The 15,000-nt window shown below is 42.9% G+C and overlaps 1 protein-coding gene across 6 annotated transcripts in view; it reads right to left on the reverse strand.

The window, feature by feature from the left end:
* The window catches only part of ebf3a (EBF transcription factor 3a), a 50,024-nt gene that overhangs the window by 26,393 nt on the left and 8,631 nt on the right, over nucleotides 1–15,000 (reverse strand). For all 6 annotated transcript variants that reach the window (XM_061028551.1, XM_061028549.1, XM_061028547.1 and 3 more), the window contains exons 7-8: nucleotides 1,453–1,534; nucleotides 268–385 (exon numbers count right to left, since the gene is read on the reverse strand). In XM_061028551.1, coding sequence (XP_060884534.1) covers nucleotides 268–385; nucleotides 1,453–1,534 — 200 coding nt within the window. The remainder of the gene's footprint in view (nucleotides 1–267; nucleotides 386–1,452; nucleotides 1,535–15,000) is intronic.

A 15,000-nucleotide genomic window follows, 5' to 3' on the forward strand; every position in this document is an offset into this window, starting at 1 on the left:
TCCTCTTCTTACCCACAAGCTAATGTGGCGACTTCTCTTCAAAGACCAAAGAAGAGATTTCCCCCCTACCCAAAGATGTTCAGGGACTCTCTGACTGAAACTTGTTCAACCTGTGTCATGACCTTTGACCTGTGACCTCTGCGGTGACCTGCTGATCTGTTTCCTTTTATTTTCACTGTAAAGTATTTTTCTCTCCCTCACTTCAGTTTAATCAGACGTTTGTCAGCTTCTGATTGGCTCACAGGTATAAACGTCTTTTTTACCTACCTTCGGACGGGTCCAGCCTCCTGGCGCGGCGGCCATGTTTGGAGTTGTTGTGAACAAACATGTTGTCTGAGACGGCGAGCACATGACCGTCCACGTTCACCGTCGTCGACACCACCACCTGAATAAATTTTAAAAAACACAGAAAACTTTATGATCATGTAAAGTGTTCTTTGTTTCTGTCCACCCTAGCTCCGCCCTCTTTGTCATGTCACGGCCCCCTCTCAGCGGTGGTCATTCATCATCCCCGCGGCTGGTTGCCGTGCTGAGGTTGTCGCCGTTGATCCATGGCGACGGAGCAGAAGGTCGAGTAGAGGAGCCCTCTCTGTCGCCACGGTGACTAACCAGCACATCCTTCACCCTGCTGTCGCCACGACAACCACAGGCGAGTCCGGACTGCTTCACCTGACTTCACCTGTCTCAGTTATCTGACCCCACCCCTCCCCCCCCCCCCCCCCCCCCCCACACACACACACACACACACACACACCCGCTCTCTCTCTCTCTCTCTACATGGGTGTGTGTAGCTCGCTCGCCCCGTGTACCTCCCTCTCCTCCTATTTAACCGGACGAAACATCCTGTCAGCTCGCCCAGTGCAGCGTGGAGAGACAGGGAGAGAGAGGGTGTGTGTGTGTGTGTTAGTGTGTGTGTGTGTGTGTGTGTGTGTGTGTGTTCTCTTCTTCCTCTCTGTCAGCTGAGGAGACTCTAACATCCAAACCTCCTCTCTGAATTTATTTTCTGCAAGTTTTTCTTCTTTGTCTTTGTCTTTATTTTAGTTATTTTAGAGTTATTAAATAATAAAAAGGTCAATTAAAAAATAATCATTAACCCCTTAAACACCACAACACACACACACACACACAAAAGATCCCATAAATATTTGTCCCGTCATATTTTGGGACATAACAAGCAAAAAAAAAAAGTCTAACAATGGGTCAAGTGAATTCTTCACTCAGACAGGAAGAGAGGGCGACCGCTCCCCGTCGACCTCTCATATTATATCTGTAAAGCAATAAGCCTGGGGCCGCCCCGCTGCAGTGCATTATGGGTACAGCGGGTCCTCTGAAGCCATGTCCTGCCCTTTGGGGAAATGAATTCATCATTGAGTGTGAGTGTGTGTGTGTGTGTGTGTGTGTGTGTGTGTGTGTGTGTGTGTGTGTGTGTGTGTGTGTGTGTCTGTGTGTTACCTGGAACCTCCTCATGTCTCGGGGGTTTCCGGCGTTTTTCAAACAGTTCTGGTTACACTTCAGGAAGAACTTGAGGAAGAACCTGTGCGCACAAAAACACAAAATAAAAGGTTTCCGTTTGTGATCAGGAGGATTAAGATGATTGTGTAACATCACGCAGTAACATTCAGGATGGATTCAAGCCGCTTCCATCGCTGCAACACCTGTTGGTTTGACCTGATAACTGGTCTCATATCTGGCAAACAGAGGGGTGTCCAAAACGGACTCCAAAAAAAAGGAGGACATACTGGCTGCTGTGTTTTTGTCAGAGAAGCCAGTTTGTGAAGTCACACTGCGGCCTTGTGTCGGCTGTGTGAGAGAGAATATGCAGGACACGCTGTTCCACACACACACACACACACACACACACACACACACACACACACACACACACACACACACAGACACACACACACACACACACACTCTCTCTCTCTCTCTTCTCTCTGATCTCCTGGGAGAGAGAGAGAGAGGGATGAAGACAAAGAGTGAGGGCAGCAGAGAAACCAGAGAAAACAGCAGCTGTCTGTAGTTTTTTGCCTTTTAGATGTTGAGTGTGGTGATATTTTTTGCTCCCCACCTCCCAGAATATTTATTTTCATTTATTATTTATTTTTAATTGCATTGGCAATTGTTTTTGATGTTTCCTGATGTTTTTGTGAAATTTAAACGATGGTCACAAAAAAAAAAAACTTGCACGAATTCATTTTAAACATTTCAGTACCAAAATGTTTCCAATGTTGTTGTTGTGGTATTTGGATACAGTGTGCAGGAGTTTTTATACTAAATAAAACAATATTTTACCCAATATTTGGGGGGCTAGGAATTGTTTTTCTGTTGTCGCGGTAACAAACAGGACATCAACATCGTCTGATTTTAAACTAGAATCAAATCAAAGTTTTAAAAAATCTGGTATTGTGTCGACTCCTGTCTGTCTGAAGCCGTGCATCGTCGTCTGCAGTGCTACAGAACCACAGTGGTTTCCATGGTAACGGGTTGTAAACACACACATGCACATACGCACAGAGAGAGAGAGAGAGAGAGAGAAGGACAAAAAAGACAAAACTCAGTTTTTTGGTCTCTGAGGGTCTCTGCAGTATTGATTACCCAGCATGCTTTGCTGCTCGTCTCTAATGAGGCTACAGAAGGACAAAGTGCTGACGCCAACACACACACACACAGACACACACACACACACACACACACAAACACACACACACACACACACACACACACACGTTAAGAAAACATAGTGAGCAGATGTTCTGTTAGATTTCCTTTAAAGAGATCAGCGTGTTAGAAATCACACAAACACATTATTATTATTATTATTATTATTATTATTGTTTTTCTTATAGTCTGTAAAGCTGCTCTCTGATTGGATGTCTGAAGATAACCTCACTCACCAACACCATGACCTCTGACCTCTGATCACACACACACACACACACACACACACACACACACACACACACACACACACACACACACATACACACACACACACACACACACACACACACACACACACACACACACACACACACACACACACACACACACACACACACACAGGCATGGTAACCACTTAGCATCAGCAGGCTGATCTTTATCTTCAGACACAGATTGAACTGATCTCTTTATTTTTGTATTCCTACACCTCCTCTTCCCTCTGTGCTCCTCCCTTCTCTCCTCCCTTCCCTCGTCTCCTCTCCTCGTCTCCTCCTTCCTCTTCTCTCATCTCCTTCTCTCCTCCCTTCCCTCTTCTCCTCTCCTCGTCTCCTCCCTCCTCTTCTCTCATCTCCTTCTCTCCTCCTGCCTCTCTCTCTCTCGTCTGAAGGAGAGCGAGTGAGCGATCGAGATCGTAAATCTACACACAAGACAGATTAAGCTTTCAATTTGTTATGTGATAAGCAGGGAAGACCTGCCACACACACCGCACACACACACACACACACACACACACACACACACACACACCGCACACACACACCGCACACTCTGCACACACACACACACACACACACACACACACACACACACCGCACACACACCGAACACACAGTCAATTACTGGTCATATTTACGAGCAGGAAATTAGGACGCATCGCAAATTTATCTCCAGGAAGAATGAAAGTCACACACACACAGTGACAGTGTGAACACACACACACACACACACACACATGGTCACCCTCTTCACACACACACTGAGCACACACACAGTGACACACACACTGTGCAGGAGTTAATATGCTCTATGAGGTAGAAAATGTAGTCACAGTGTGAGCGGGAATTATACTGACGATAATGTACTGCCACAGAGAGCGAGAGAGAGAGAGAGAGAGAGTGTGTGTGTGTGTGTGTGTGTGTTTGATTTACAGACTCTCTCTCTCTTACGTTCCTTTTTTTTTTACTTTTCAGCCGCTGTCCTCTTTTTTAAACATTTTAAACTCTACATCTTTAAGAGAAATAAAAATAATAGATTTTATTTTTTTTGTTTTGATCTGATGGTTTAAATGTTTCAGAAACAAAATCATAAAAATCTTTAAATAGAAAAATAAACAACATTTATTCAAGGAAAGCCATCCTCACCCCCTACATCCTCCATCCTCACCCTACATCCTCACTCAACATCCTCACCCCCTACATCCTCCATCCTCACCCTACATCCTCACTCAACATCCTCACCCCCTACATCCTCCATCCTCCAACCTACATCCTCACCCTCCATCCTCACTCCATCCTCACCCTCCATCCTCACCCTCCATCCTCACCCCCTACATCCTCCATCCTCACTCAACATCCTCACCCTCTACATCCTCCATCCTCACCCTACATCCTCACTCAACATCCTCACCCCCTACATCCTCCATCCTCCAACCTACATCCTCACCCTCCATCCTCACTCCATCCTCACCCTCCATCCTCACCCCCTACATCCTCACCCTCCATCCTTAACCTCCATCCTACATCCTCACTCCATCCTCACCCTCCATCCTACATCCTTACCCTCCATCCTCACCGTCCATCCTAACCCTCACTGACTGATGTTTTTTCACAAACACATTAAAAAAAATATCAATCAGAGCAGAACGAGATAAATAATTACAATCAGTAACTATCAGATCACTCCTACAATCAATGATCGGTTTAAATGTTGTTCAACTCAAATGAACTCTGAAACACACACACACACACACACACACACACACACACACACACACACACACACACACACACACAGACACACACACACACACACACACACACACACACACACACACACTTCGTCTTGACCTCTGACATCAGCTGTAATTGGACACTAGAGAAGCTGTCAGAAAGCGTGCGTGTTCTGCGAGCGCTCTGATGGTGTCCTTGGCTCGTTTTCTTTTCATGTTCTTTGTTTTTCACCAGACTCAAAGTGTGTTTGTTTGTTTGTTTGTTTGTCCTTAAACTGTTCGCTACGTGTTCTTGTCCTGACCTTACATGTCGTCACTGTGTGCTCTAATAATGTTCTCATCACACTGAAATCACGCTCTCAGCTTGTGTTCTACATGTTGTTTAATGTTGTTGAGATTTAATTACAAAGTCTTCCCTAACAAGCGGACCAATTAGAAACAAGATAATAATAACACACACACACACACACACACACACACAGACACACACACACAGACACACACAGACATACACACACAGACACACACACACACACACACACACACACACACACACACACACACACACACACAGATTCAGCACCATGGACAGAGTCTGTATTATGACAACTATAAGAACGGTGATGAACAAATATTAAATAGTGCGTATTAGAAATAACTCAGAGTGTGTGTGTGTGTGTGTGTGTGTGTGTGTGTGTGTGTGTGTGTGTCTGATTTGTTTGGGCCTGTCTCTCTCATTAACACCAAACACTGGACAGGTTTTCTGCAAATTAGAATCTGCAGATAGTTTGAACATGGAGTTAATTAACGGCTATTATGATTCACACACACACACACACACACACACACACACACACACACACACACACACACACACACACACACACACAGCGAGCTCCACCAATCAGAGACGTCGCTGTGACCCTCTATGATCGTGGGTAGTGTAGTTCTTTTCCCTGATAAAGTGAATAAACCATGTTTTTCTTAAAACGAGGTGGATATCAGACGAGCGTCTCACACTCAGGTCGCTCGTGGTCAGTCTACCTGTGATGATGATGACATCACGGCTAATAATCAAATCCACTATGGAGAAAATGAAGGGGGATTTTTACTCCCTGAACCACATGGTTGAGCCCCAATGAATCACGACAGCCTTACCAAAAAAAAACACAAGACTTACTTTTAGTCTCCACCTTCAAAAATAAATAAGCAAAGAATAAAACCTTAAAGTACGGTCAGGAGTTTTAAGATTCTGAACTGTTCAATAATCTGTGTTCATTTGTATATGACTGTATTCACTGCAGAATAAAAAACGTTTATTAGGATCACAGATAAAGGGTTTAGCGTTACAGTGGATCTGAGGGTTTCTTAGATTTCTGTCTGACAGATCTGAGCTCCTCCTACGGCAGACAGACAGGGTCAAACAGAGCGACAGGCAAATTCAGAGTCTGACATTTTACTGCTAAACAACTTAATGTCAGCTGTCAATCACTGACACACAGGGATGCACGAACACACACAGGCACACACACACACACACACACTCACGCGTACGTCTTTCCAGGCCTGGAGAGGCAAGTCCTGGATTTCCAGGCTTTGGTGTAAAGAGGAGGTGGAGATAATTAAATTAGATAATGAAGAGTCCATCATCTCACTCTTCACGTTAAATGAACACAGACAACTCCTCCTCCTCCTCCTCCTCCTGCTCTTCAGTTCATCACAGTGAGGAGGAGGAGGAGGTTATTAAAGTGTAATCACTGATGCTCTTCATGTTTCTCATGTTCTGCACTGAGTCTATCTCTTGAAAAATAATAAATGTTCCTGGTTTATAACAAAGATCCGTTTGTTGTTATTAAAAACTGTTTAGAAACCTGAAGCCTGCATCTTAAAACTGCAGTTCCTCCAGTGTCCACTAGAGTCTGTCTCCTGCAGTGAGTCAGTCCCCATAGAGCTCTATGTTAAAATGTACAACTTTACAGCTGCAGTTTCTCCAGTGTCCACTAGAGTCTGTCTCCTGCAGTGAGTCAGTCCCCATAGAGCCCCATGTTAAAATGTCTAACTTTACAGCTGCAGTTCCTCCAGTGTCCACTAGAGTCTGTCTCCTGCAGTGAGTCAGTCCCCATAGAGCCCCATGTTAAAATGTCTAACTTTACAGCTGCAGTTCCTCCAGTGTCCACTAGAGTCTGTCTCCTGCAGTGAGTCAGTCCCCATAGAGCTCTATGTTAAAATGTACAACTTTACAGCTGCAGTTCCTCCAGTGTCCACTAGAGTCTGTCTCCTGCAGTGAGTCAGTCCCCATAGAGCCCCATGTTAAAATGTCTAACTTTACAGCTGCAGTTCCTCCAGTGTCCACTAGAGTCTGTCTCCTGCAGTGAGTCAGTCCCCATAGAGCTCCATGTTCAAATGTCCAACTTTACAGCAGAAATAAACATGTTCAAAGCCTGGTGCAAAAACAGTTTAGGTCTCTAGAGCTCATTTCTCTCGTCATGACAACTGTAAAGGCTGTATTTTTTAACTCCCCTGTTTACACTATTTTGAAGACACAATCTGTTACTTTTCCACCTGATAATAATCGTTTCATTGGACATGGTTCTTTACCGGCTTCTCCACTCTCTGATTGTCAACAAATGCAAGTTGTCGGTGATGGGGAGGCATTAATAGCACTATGCAGTTGCATTCAGAGACCTTAGGTGGGCGCCAAAGTGCACCAAACCAAATTCCTACATACTGTTTCTTTAAGGCTTAAGGTGTCGTAAAATTAAGGGCGTGGCCTGTTTGAGTGACAGGTGGGAGCTGCTAGCTGTCTGCTAAGTGTCAACTCAGCTTATTCAGTCACAAAATGTAACCTCTATGCTGTCTCCTCCACACAGTAAAGGGCAACATCACAGTTAAACATTCAATAACAAATATAAAGGACCCACTAGAGAACCCTGAGGAACACCACTACTAACGACACACACAGTCTGACAGGTGAACACAGCTTGTTATGCGCTTGGGAGGTTTAAACCAATCAACTGTCATCTACCTGACATATATGAAAACACCTGACTGAACAGGAAGTGAATACTGTCGGTTTTTGTACTTCTCCTGGAGCTAATTAACATATTTAATTAATCTAATTAGCATTTCTAATTAACCATAGCTCATCCAGCTGAGTCTTTTCCTGTGTCCCTGAGGTTTCATTTAAAAGCCTGAGGCTCTGACCAATCGCAGGCAGCCCCTGTGTGAGGACCAATCACAAATCAGCTAAGCTAAATCTTAGAGAGTTTTATTTTCATTAAAGGACATTTTGTTAAGTCCCTCATGTTCTCGTTAAGACAGATTCTCATTAAGTCTGCTCTCGTTAAACTCAGCGGACGGACAGAAACAGAGAAGACGGTGAAAGAAAATTTAAAAAATGTCAAAGTTTAATTTACTGCAGACGAGTTATTAAAAGGACTAAATCTCTCACGGCCTGCGTCTCCCACCTGACAACCTCTACAAGAGCAACCAGGTTGAACAACTTCAGAGCAACATTTTGATGAGTGACGATAAAACAAACTGAGCAACTTTCAAAATCAACAAACACACCTGAGCTGAAGGTGACGTCAATGACATCATCAGAGGAGGGAAGACACAGACTGTGTAATCAGCTCGTTTACAGGAGCCTCGTTTAGAGCTCGTTAACACAAAAAAAACAATAAACAAACAACAAAAAACACACAAACGCAGCTGTCAATCAAACCGAGGTGTGTGTGTCGGATTAGAGAGGATATTGGAGTGTCAATGTCAACAATTACCTGTTCTGCTTTGTGATGTCAATAAAGTTCATTTGTATGACAGAGAGAGAGAGAGAGAGCGAGAGAGAGAGAGAGAGAGAGAGAGAGAGAGAGAGACCTCTGAAGGTATTGAGGCAGACTGATGCAATGTTAAACTGAGTCCTGAAATACCAACATTGTGTGTGTGTGTGTGTGTGTGTGCGTGTGTGTGTGTGTGTGGGTGTGTGTGAGAGAGTAAGTGTAAAGAGCAACTACAAACTCACACACAAATTACTTCTTTTTAAAGTCATGAATCAATAATGATCCATCGCCACCGGCAACGCTTACTAACGATCAATAAACACACACACACACACACACACACACACACACACACACACACACACACAAACACAGAAGATAGCACCTGTTAACTACCAATTAGAGGGCAAAGATTCATTTCATGTCTCCTTCCTTCCTCCCTTTTTATCATTATTTCCTTCCTTCCTCTTTTCCTGTTAAAAAAAGTCCCCTCCTTCCTTCCTTCCTTCCTTCCTTCCTTCCCTCTCGGAATCTCCGTATGACATTTCTTTATCTCTTCATCTCTCTTCACACCAAGTGCTTGATGAAAAACATAAGGAGGTAGGGATGAAGGGAGGGAGGGAAGGGGTATAAAATAAGGAGGCGGGGGAGGAGGAGGAGGAGGAGTGTGAGGTTAAGGAGGAGGAGAGATTTGGTTGTAGTCAGTGCGTCTCCTCCATCAGAGCGTCTGAAGTCTAATGATGAACAAGAAGATCAATACTTCACCTCACACACACACACATACACACACACACACACAGGGAGGATTATTCTTGGTGTTTTCTCCCCCTGAGTTGAGACTGTCAGGTTTGGTTTGGTGTCAGGATCTTCCCAGCAGGAAGTTTGTGATTCAGGTTCTGTTGAAACTAAAAACCAGTTCAGGATCAGATTAAATTAGCCAATAAAAATACAGCATTCATGTTTCACAGCTGTGTGGACGCTAATGTCACATTTACACTAAAATTATCTACTGAAAACTGAATTATTTGTTTGCTTTTTCAAAAAATATCTGCTCACCGACGACAACCTTTTGAAAACACCTGCTGTGAACACAGCACCTTTTTTTTGGGGCTTTGTCGTGTTTCGTTTTGTGTCGTTGCGTTTCATTACATGGCGTTGTGTTTTGTTACGTGTCATAGCGTTTTGTTACGTGTCGTTGTGTTTTGTTACGTGTCATAGCGTTTCGTTACGTGTCGTTGTGTTTTGTTACGTGTCGTTGTGTTTTGTTACGTGTCATAGCGTTTTGTTACGTGTCGTTGTGTTTTGTTACGTGTCATAGCGTTTTGTTACGTGTCATAGCGTTTTGTTACGTGTCATAGCGTTTTGTTACGTGTCATAGTGTTTTGTTACGTGTCGTTGTGTTTTGTTACGTGTCATAGCGTTTCGTTACGTGTCGTTGTGTTTTGTTACGTGTCATAGCGTTTTGTTACGTGTCATAGCGTTTTGTTACGTGTCGTTGTGTTTTGTTACGTGTCGTTGTGTTTTGTTACGTGTCGTTGTGTTTTGTTACGTGTCATAGCGTTTTGTTACGTGTCATAGCGTTTCGTTACGTGTCGTTGTGTTTTGTTACGTGTCGTTGTGTTTTGTTACGTGTCATAGCGTTTTGTTACGTGTCGTTGTGTTTTGTTACGTGTCATAGTGTTTTGTTACGTGTCATAGCGTTTCGTTACGTGTCGTTGTGTTTTGTTACGTGTCATAGCGTTTTGTTACGTGTCATAGCGTTTCGTTACGTGTCATAGCGTTTTGTTACGTGTCATAGCGTTTTGTTACGTGTCATAGCGTTTTGTTACGTGTCATAGCGTTTCGTTACGTGTCATAGCGTTTCGTTACGTGTCGTTGTGTTTTGTTACGTGTCATAGCGTTTTGTTACGTGTCATTGTGTTTTGTTACGTGTCATAGCGTTTTGTTACGTGTCATAGTGTTTTGTTACGTGTCGTTGTGTTTTGTTACGTGTCGTTGTGTTTTGTTACGTGTCATAGCGTTTTGTTACGTGTCATAGTGTTTTGTTACGTGTCATAGCGTTTTGTTACGTGTCATAGTGTTTTGTTACGTGTCGTTGTGTTTTGTTACGTGTCATAGCGTTTTGTTACGTGTCATAGCGTTTCGTTACGTGTCGTTGTGTTTTGTTACGTGTCATAGCGTTTCGTTACGTGTCATAGCGTTTCGTTACGTGTCATAGCGTTTCGTTACGTGTCGTTGTGTTTTGTTACGTGTCATAGCGTTTTGTTACGTGTCATAGCGTTTTGTTACGTGTCATAGTGTTTTGTTACGTGTCATAGCGTTTTGTTACGTGTCGTTGTGTTTTGTTACGTGTCATTGTGTTTTGTTACGTGTCATAGCGTTTTGTTACGTGTCATAGCGTTTCGTTACGTGTCGTTGTGTTTTGTTACGTGTCGTTGTGTTTTGTTACGTGTCGTTGTGTTTTGTTACGTGTCATAGCGTTTTGTTACGTGTCATAGCGTTTTGTTACGTGTCGTTGTGTTTTGTTACGTGTCGTTGTGTTTTGTTACGTGTCATAGCGTTTTGTTACGTGTCATAGCGTTTTGTTACGTGTCGTTGTGTTTTGTTACGTGTCGTTGTGTTTTGTTACGTGTCATAGCGTTTTGTTACGTGTCATAGCGTTTTGTTACGTGTCATAGCGTTTTGTTACGTGTCATAGCGTTTTGTTACGTGTCATAGCGTTTCGTTACGTGTCGTTGTGTTTTGTTACGTGTCGTTGTGTTTTGTTACGTGTCATAGCGTTTTGTTACGTGTCGTTGTGTTTTGTTACGTGTCATAGCGTTTCGTTACGTGTCGTTGTGTTTTGTTACGTGTCATAGCGTTTTGTTACGTGTCGTTGTGTTTCGTTACATGTCGTGCTCCGTTACGTGTCGTGTTTTGTATCATTGTGTTCGTTATTTTGATTCGTGTGAATCTTTGTCTATCGTTTTCTGTTGTTAAATGTGGATTGTTGTGTGTAATTGTGTGTAGTTGTGTATCTTGTGTGTAGTTGTGTATCTTGTGTGTAGTTGTGTATCTTGTGTATCTTGTGTGTAGTTGTGTATCTTGTGTATCTTGTGTGTAGTTGTGTATCTTGTGTATCTTGTGTGTAGTTGTGTATCTTGTGTATCTTGTGTGTAGTTGTGTATCTTGTGTGTAGTTGTGTATCTTGTGTGTAGTTGTGTATCTTGTGTATCTTGTGTGTAGTTGTGTATCTTGTGTGTTGTTGTGTATCTTGTGTGTAGTTGTGTATCTTGTGTATCTTGTGTGTAGTTGTGTATCTTGTGTGTAGTTGTGTATCTTGTGTGTAGTTGTGTATCTTGTGTATCTTGTGTGTAGTTGTGTATCTTGTGTATCTTGTGTGTAGTTGTGTATCTTGTGTGTAGTTGTGTATCTTGTGTGTAGTTGTATATCTTGTGTGTAGTTGTGTATCTTGTGTATCTTGTGTGTAGTTGTGTATCTTGTGTATCTTGTGTGTAGTTGTGTATCTTGTGTGTAGTTGTGTATCTTGTGTGTAGTTGTGTATCTTGTGTGTAGTTGTGTATCTTGTGTATCTTGTGTGTAGTTGTGTATCTTGTGTATCTTGTGTGTAGTTGTGTATCTTGTGTGTAGTTGTGTATCTTGTGTATCTTGTGTGTAGTTGTGTATCTTGTGTATCTTGTGTGTAGTTGTGTATCTTGTGTGTAGTTGTGTATCTTGTGTGTAGTTGTGTATCTTGTGTGTAGTTGTGTATCTTGTGTATCTTGTGTGTAGTTGTGTATCTTGTGTATCCTGTGTGTAGTTGTGTATCTTGTGTGTAGTTGTGTATCTTGTGTGTAGTTGTGTATCTTGTGTGTAGTTGTGTATCTTGTGTATCCTGTGTGTAGTTGTGTATCTTGTGTGTAGTTGTGTATCTTGTGTGTAGTTGTGTATCTTGTGTATCCTGTGTGTAGTTGTGTATCTTGTGTGTAGTTGTGTATCTTGTGTATCTTGTGTGTAGTTGTGTATCTTGTGTGTAGTTGTGTATCTTGTGTATCTTGTGTGTAGTTGTGTATCTTGTGTATCTTGTGTGTAGTTGTGTATCTTGTGTATCTTGTGTATCTTGTGTGTAGTTGTGTATCTTGTGTGTAGTTGTGTATCTTGTGTGTAGTTGTGTATCTTGTGTATCTTGTGTGTAGTTGTGTATCTTGTGTGTAGTTGTGTATCTTGTGTGTAGTTGTGTATCTTGTGTATCTTGTGTGTAGTTGTGTATCTTGTGTGTAGTTGTGTATCTTGTGTGTAGTTGTGTATCTTGTGTATCTTGTGTGTAGTTGTGTATCTTGTGTGTAGTTGTGTATCTTGTGTATCTTGTGTGTAGTTGTGTATCTTGTGTGTAGTTGTGTATCTTGTGTATCCTGTGTGTAGTTGTGTATCTTGTGTGTAGTTGTGTATCTTGTGTGTAGTTGTGTATCTTGTGTGTAGTTGTGTATCTTGTGTATCTTGTGTGTAGTTGTGTATCTTGTGTGTAGTTGTGTATCTTGTGTGTAGTTGTGTATCTTGTGTATCTTGTGTGTAGTTGTGTATCTTATGTGTAGTTGTGTATCCTGTGTGTAGTTGTGTATCTTGTGTATCTTGTGTGTAGTTGTGTATCTTGTGTGTAGTTGTGTATCTTGTGTATCCTGTGTGTAGTTGTGTATCTTGTGTGTAGTTGTGTATCTTGTGTGTCGTTTTGTTCCGTTGTGTCTGAGCGGTGAAACAGCAGCAGGCGGTGTGTTCAGGGTCACACTCGTCATTCTGTGACTGTTTCTTAGGAATAAAAAATATTCATCCACACTTCATCTCTCCATTGACTCTCATGCATTCATACATTTAACATTTAGCCGTGTGGGGCCCCTGGGGGCCCCAAACATTATTCTGCTGTCAGTCACCCTGAAACACGGCCGGTAATGAGATTCCATCCAAAGCCGACCTGCAGCATGAAGGAAAATCACACCTACGCTGCTAAATGATTGACAGCACGCAGTCCTCCCATAATCCCTCACTGCACTCACCAGAGACAGGAAAGTACCCCCCCCCCCCCCCCCCCCCCCAAAAAAAAAAAAATCAAAAAAAATCAAAAAAAATCAGGTATTCAGAGTGTGAAGAGATGAGAGGAGGTCCACCATCGTCGTCGTCGGGTTCAGACGATCGAGAGCAAAGTCTGGAGATCACTGTGTTTAAAACGTTCTCACAGTCAGTGTTCAGGCGGGAGATCGTCCTGCCGGCGCCTCCCCCCCCCTTCTGACTTCACATACAACAAAGAACCTGAGAGGCTCAACCTGAGGGGCGGGACTCTTCAGGAGGACACTAACCTACACTCGATAAAAAACTCCATTCAGGCGCTAATTTCTCCCATACAGCCCGCAGTGACACAAACACTGTGATGAAGACTTAGATTTAAAATACAAAAAGTCTTGAATATTCAAACTAAAAATTCAAACTTTACTTCAGTTTAAAATCTTAACGTGTTATTTATCAATGCTCTAAAATGAGAACGCCATCTTATATCATGTTGGGATTACGGGACAGCTTTCTGCGGAGGCTAATGTTCTTGCTCAGGGGCGCCTTATAGTCCATCATCCAACCATCCATTCAAATAACCTCCGTCCATCAATCTATCCAACCATCATCCATCCAACCATCATCCATCCAACCATCATCCATCCAACCATCCATTCCCATTCACTGGACACCTTCCCATCATGCATTTGGGGAGAAAGGAGACAGCGTAATATCAACACTCCTCCTTATAATTACTGCAGCATCCATCCATCCATCCATCCAGCCGTCCATCCATCTTTCCATTCATTCATCCATCCATCCATCATCCATCATCCATCCATCTGTCCATCATCCTCCAACCATTATTTAATCATCTAACATCCATCCATCCATTACTCCATTCTTCCAGCGTCCCCCCCTTCAGTCTGAGAGCCGAGGTAGAGGAAGGAATGAGAGTAATACTCAAGGGGAGATTGTGAGGAAGGGTGAAGAGAGGAGGGGGAGGTGAAAAAAGGGAGGAGAGTGTTTGATTCCTCATGGGAGAGAGGGGGGGGGAGAAGGAGGGGGAGAAAGTCAGAGGAGGAGGAGGAGGAGGAGTGGGATGTGTTCAGTTTGAGTCTTATGGAAGGATCCTGATCAGACCAGGACAGAGCTGCAGCTCTTTCACTTTATATAAACTACATGTTAAACGTTCAATATGTAGAATTTTATGACGATGTTTTCAAATATCTTGATTAGTAAAAAGTGAGCTCATCTGTAAACATATTCTCTTTCACCAGGTCGAGTTCGTTTTCACCGGGGCGAAGCAGGGGAATCACTCCCATGATTCCCCGCCAGCCTCGACGTCACCTTTTGTTGTTGTTTTGATTGAGAGCCCCCTGGTGGCGGATTTTACATACTGTGCCTTTAACTTGTCACACACCAATCTGTAAACAGCAACGAATTAACAACTACACGGTGATGTGATCATCATGTACAGTATGTTGTTAGTGTGTGTGTGTGTGTGTGTGTGTGTGTGTGTGTGTGTGTGCT

Source organism: Labrus mixtus, chromosome 21 (genome assembly GCF_963584025.1).
Source record: "Labrus mixtus chromosome 21, fLabMix1.1, whole genome shotgun sequence".
Taxonomy (NCBI): Eukaryota; Metazoa; Chordata; class Actinopteri; order Labriformes; family Labridae; genus Labrus; species Labrus mixtus.